The sequence below is a fragment of the Penaeus chinensis genome, unplaced genomic scaffold, assembly GCF_019202785.1.
Source record: "Penaeus chinensis breed Huanghai No. 1 unplaced genomic scaffold, ASM1920278v2 CTG_4135, whole genome shotgun sequence".
Taxonomy (NCBI): Eukaryota; Metazoa; Arthropoda; class Malacostraca; order Decapoda; family Penaeidae; genus Penaeus; species Penaeus chinensis.
Window position 1 is genome coordinate 729 of NW_025918205.1, and position 5,804 is coordinate 6,532.

At 36.3% G+C, this 5,804-nt stretch overlaps 2 protein-coding genes across 2 annotated transcripts; one reads left to right on the top strand and one right to left on the bottom strand.

Annotated features, from left to right (window-relative positions):
* Nucleotides 1–1,766: 1,766 nt before the first annotated feature.
* Nucleotides 1,767–2,123, bottom strand: LOC125024756 (histone H2B-like). The gene has a single exon (XM_047612506.1). It carries the CDS (start codon nucleotides 2,106–2,108, stop codon nucleotides 1,767–1,769), a length of 342 nt encoding a protein of 113 aa, XP_047468462.1. The 5' UTR covers nucleotides 2,109–2,123.
* Nucleotides 2,124–4,615: 2,492 nt separating this feature from the next.
* LOC125024757 (histone H2A) lies at nucleotides 4,616–5,019 on the top strand. Its single transcript, XM_047612507.1, has one exon. It carries the CDS (start codon nucleotides 4,626–4,628, stop codon nucleotides 4,995–4,997), a length of 372 nt encoding a protein of 123 aa, XP_047468463.1. The 5' UTR covers nucleotides 4,616–4,625; the 3' UTR covers nucleotides 4,998–5,019.
* The last annotated feature ends 785 nt before the right edge of the window (nucleotides 5,020–5,804 follow it).

The following is a 5,804-nucleotide window of genomic DNA, read 5'->3' on the forward strand; positions in this document are numbered from 1 at the left end:
CGGGAACCTCCGGGGCTTCCCTGGTCGGCCTCTTTGGGGACACCAACCTCTGCGCACCACGCCAAAGGGCACAATCAGCCTAAGGATTCCAACTTGCTCGCCGTATCCGCGGAACGCGCCTAAGGTTTTGATTGCATACCTGCAACACAAAATTTTAAACCCTCGGCCCTTTTCACCTAAAGATTACCCCAGAGAAAAAATTTAAACAAGTAGTGTTAAAGTTGTAAATGTACACACACTATTATTATAAGCAATAACAACTAATTAATCAATTTTGATAGCATACATACATACAATGTACACACACACTCCACCTACAACAGCATTCTACATACAAACAGCATATCTACATACAAACATACAATACTACACAAACACACAACACAACTATATTTTTTATATGAGAAGAGAGAAGAGAGGAGTGTTATTAACGTAGTTTTAGTTATTAGCAACACCCACTAAATGCTAATATTGGAAATATAATATTAAAAAATATATATAAATATATAAAAAGAAATATTTATTTTTAATATTAAATTATATTATATAATTTATAATATAAAAAATAAAAAAATGAGAGAGAGAGATTTATGTTATATATATAGATAATAACTATATATATATATATATATATATATAAAAAGATAGATAGATATATAACTATAAAAATAAAAAAGATAAAAAAAACTAAATATATATTAAAGAAAGAAGAAATTATTATTATTATTAAAATTATTAATTATAATTTTATTATTATTTTAAATTATATTATAAAAATAAAAAATAATATAAAAATTATATATATTATATATATATTATATATATATTTATAATATTAAATATAAATTTAAATTATAAAATATATAAATAATTATGTATTGTAATATAGAAATGGGTAATATGTGTCTATACAGAATATATATTTTATATCTACAAAAATTTGTATATAAAACAGATATATAATGGTAGGTGTATTTGAAAACAAGACACTCAATAACAACACATTTTTTTAAATACTCACTTGAGTGACAGAATAAACACGAGGCTAAAAGATCCACTTCACCCCCAAGGTCTATGTGCCCAAAACATTAATAAATATACCACATATGATTCATACCATACCTACCTCCACAAAATTTTGGTGTTAAGTTAGTTCTCTGTAGTTTTTGTAGGTTCTAGTGACCGCTCCTGATTTGTCCATTACTTTTTAAAAAATAAAATAATAATAATAATAATAATAATAATAAAATAATAAAAATAATAATAATAATAAATAGGCGGGAAATGTCTGTTAATGATGATGATAATTACTAATATCAAGCACAATGAAATCATACAGGGATTTTTTTATTTAAAATTTCTACGCAAAAAGCTAAACAGCCGAGATACACACATAGGTAGGGCTTTAAAGAATAACAAACCGACTCACTGTTTGTCTACTTGGTAATTAATTAAGCACTGTTGAGCTATCTAAACTGTGTGTAAGGACAATGAATGGTCTTATAGGTAGTATTAGTAGAAATTCTAAGAATAGAAACGTAGTAGTAGTTAGTAGTAGTAGGGATGTATAGTAGTATAGTAGAAATAATAACAATACAGTAGGAGGCAGGGAAACCCGTTTACTAACTAACTTGGGGTTCCAAAGTCATGTATATCTGCTTTATTACAATATGTGGCTCCTAAAGGAGCCGATGTTTTTTCTAAAGGGGGCAAGAAAAGTATGCAACCTAGAGATTTACTTGGAGGAAGTGGGACTTTGTGAAGGCCTATGTGCCCTCACTGACGGCGTGCTTGGCAAGTTCTCCAGGGAGCAACAGCCTGACAGCGGTCTGAATCTCCCGGCTGGTGATGGTGGAACGCTTGTTGTAGTGTGCAAGGCGGGAAGCCTCAGCTGCAATGCGCTCAAAAATGTCATTCACGAAAGAGTTCATGATAGACATGGCCTTGGAGGAGATACCGGTATCAGGGTGGACCTGCTTGAGCACCTTGTAGATGTAGATGCTGTAGCTCTCCTTCCTCCTGCGCTTCTTCTTCTTATCACCCTTGGTGATAGACTTTTGGGCCTTACCGGCCTTCTTGGCAGCCTTTCCGGAAGTTTTGGGTGGCATGATGCTTGTCGTCGTACCTACGGGACGAAGTATGCTTCCCGCACTCCCAATTTTCCTTTTATTGTTCGACGCGCGCGCCAGCCTCCCCGTACAGGACCACGACTACTGGCTGATCTGGTGTACACAGAACATGCCAGTTGTCGCAATCTGACTCAGTCAACCGGGGCCGCCTATAAAAGCTAAGCTCAACTTTGCCGAATGCTCCTGCTTGCACCCAGACTTGATGTTGAATCCTGGATATTTCTTGAGCTGTTTCCCTGGCACGTATTCTCATTTTGCTGAGACTGGATTTGATGACTTTGATGTGGTCTTGTCGCAGACTCCTCTTAGCTGCCTTATCTGCGATCTCATTACCTTGTAATCCAACATGTCCAGGGATCCACATGAAGGATATTATCTTTCCTTGGTCGTTTAGCTGTCTGATCTTAAAGTGAACGGCAGTGATAAGGGATACGTTATCTATTATTGATTCTTGCTGCAGAACATGGATAGCAGAGAGGGAGTCTGTTAGTATGTGTACTTGCTTTTCTTCGAGAAGAAGGGCGTGGGTCAGAGCGGCTTGGATGGCATACAGCTCAGCTTGGAGGGAGGAAGAACCGTCACTAATCCTGCTGCTGAATATATGATCTTTGTAAAGAAAACCAGAGCCTGCCCTGTTGGATTGCATGTCAACTGATCCATCAGTGTATATGACAGCGAGATCATGTTGCTGTTCAAGGTAGTTGACTTGGCGTTCAAGATTTCTGATGTCTGTGGGGGAGGCTAGTGCCTTAGATCTTGGAATGCTATTTGTGATGAAAATGACTTTTGGAGATTCCCATGGTTTTGGTGAGGTATAGGCGTGGTGTGGTTTGTCGACTCCTCGTTCTTTGATGACTTGTAAGAGGTTGAGATCGTCCAAGGAATCAAGGAATTCACTGTGCCATGGCATATTGTGGAGAGGAAAGTTCTGTGGGTTGAAGACAATGTTTCGTAAGACTGAGTCTGTGTCCGACGCGTATGTTCTTGAGATACTCTTTCCGGCATAATTTGCAACCATGAGCTTTATCCTAGTTTTAAGGGAAACAAGATTGGTTTCTTGCCTGAGGTTGTCAATACGAGTCCATCGTGGGGCACCGAGGATAACCCTCATGCACTTGTTTTGTATTGTCTCAAGAGATGAAATTTGTTCAGGAGAGAGGTTATACAGGGATATTGCACTATAATCGATGATGGAGCGGATTGCGTGGATGTAAAAGATACGGAGAACTTGATAGCCTGCGCCTATGTCTGTGCCTGAGAGTCTTCGTAGCACGTTGATTCTAGACTTCGTTCTCTGTAAGACATGGCGTAAATGATCAGAGGAATCGCATTTGTTGTTAAAGATGATTCCCAAACATTTGTATTGTGTGTCCCATTCTATTTGTTGTGTACGAATGTAAAGGTGTTGGTTAGGGATACATCGCCTCAATTGCATTGCTTTTGTTTTATTTGTGTTAATTTTGAGGCCTAGTTCTTTGCATTTTGCGGCTAAGAGGTCGAGGGAACGTTGGGCGTTGATGATTCTAGCATTTCCTGTGGTAATTAATTGAATGTCATCCGCATATGCAAGAATGTGGGAGTTTGGTGGAGTCTGTATGGAGAGTAACTCTGCAATTATTATATTGAAAAGGAATGGACTTAGGATGCCACCCTGAGGCGTACCATTCTCAAATTGCATAAAGCTAGATAGGTGGCCTTGGAACCTGACTCGGGCTTTTGCTTCAGCAACGTGGTACAGCATAGCCACTGATTACAGCCAAATCACCATTCCTAAGGCAATGTCCAGACGAGATGCTGTTATCATACACAGGCTTAGACTCGGATACAGGTGCAACTGGGAGATACAATTCCGAGTTCCAAAGGCTTGCACACATTGTAATGAAATCGTCGTAGAACCTCTCCTTCATTATATTCTAGAATGCCCTGTCTTAGATGTAATAAGACCACACAGATTTCGAGAGTCTCCAGGTATCCCTGTTGAAGAAAAGATGAGGTTAGCTGCCCTTTGCACCAAAACAATTCTAGAATCTGAAGATGCCTTCAAAACAGTTTCACTTTTTCCTCCACCAAGATAATTTGATTTGTATGATTAGCACATGTGCAATGTTATATGTTTCTCTCTCCTAATTATGTATAAGTTTAAAAGATATCATGTAGATTATTTCAAGAAGCTAAATGAGCAAACATAAAGTCAGATTTATTTATACACTTTTTATGTTATACCTCACACATATGTTCTAATTTCATTATGCATTATATAATTTCTTAGCTTATTATGTTGAATGTAAATAACGTCCTTATTCACATTGATGTAAAAAAAACAAAATTGTAAGCCTAATAAACAAAAACCGGGTGGCAAAAGCTAAACTCGGTATAAAAAAAAAAAAAAAAAAAAAAAAAAAAAAAAAAAAAAAAAAAAAAAAAAAAAAAAAAAAAAAAAAAAAAAAAAAAAACTTTGCCGAATAAGTTTTGTAAAGTACCTAACAAGCAAGCATCATGTCTGGTCGTGGTAAGGGTGGTAAGGTGAAGGGCAAGTCAAAGTCCCGCTCCAGCAGGGCTGGCCTTCAGTTCCCTGTTGGCAGAATTCACCGCCTTCTGCGTAAGGGTAACTACGCCGAGCGTGTTGGAGCCGGTGCCCCTGTGTACCTGGCTGCCGTCATGGAATACCTGGCCGCTGAGGTTCTGGAATTGGCAGGTAACGCCGCTCGTGACAACAAGAAGACCCGTATCATCCCCCGTCACTTGCAGCTTGCCATCCGTAACGATGAAGAGCTCAACAAGCTGTTGTCTGGCGTCACCATTGCCCAGGGTGGTGTTCTGCCTAACATCCAGGCTGTGCTCCTCCCCAAGAAGACCGAGAAGAAGTAAACACTCTTCTTAGTTCTCCCATCTCAACATCGGCTCCTTTAGGAGCCACAGTATCTCCCTAATGAGAAAATTGACAAATCATCATGATAATATTATTAATAACTGCCATACCCATAACACAAACCAATAAAGTTAGCCAACAACCGACTTCATGTTATCAATAATACATGTACATCTATACATATACATATATAATCACATACAACAAATGTAACCATACATATACATGTACATACATATACATTTACATGTACATACATATACTTATACATGTACATATAAGCATACATATACATATAAGCATACATATACATGTACATTCTTATACATATAACCATACATATACATGTACATACATATACATATAACCATACATATACATATACATACATATAAATATAACCATACATATACATGTACATACATATACATATAACCATACATATACATGTACATACATATAAATATAACCATACATATACATGTACATACATATACATATAACCATACATATTATACATGTACATACATATACATATAACCATACATATACATGTACATACATATAAATATAACCATACATATACATGTACATACATATACATATAACCATACATATACATGTACATACATATAAATATAACCATACATATACATGTACATACATATACATGTAACCATACATATACATGTACATACATATACATGTAACCATACATATACATGTACATACATTTATAAATATAGAGAAATTTAGATCAATGTCAATACATATAGATAAATATATAAATCAATATAGATAAACAT

Bases quoted from the DNA above. Each gene is read 5' to 3' on its own strand.
- LOC125024756 (XM_047612506.1), bottom strand. From the start codon at position 2,108: ATGCCACCCAAAACTTCCGGAAAGGCTGCCAAGAAGGCCGGTAAGGCC.
- LOC125024757 (XM_047612507.1), top strand. From the start codon at position 4,626: ATGTCTGGTCGTGGTAAGGGTGGTAAGGTGAAGGGCAAGTCAAAGTCC.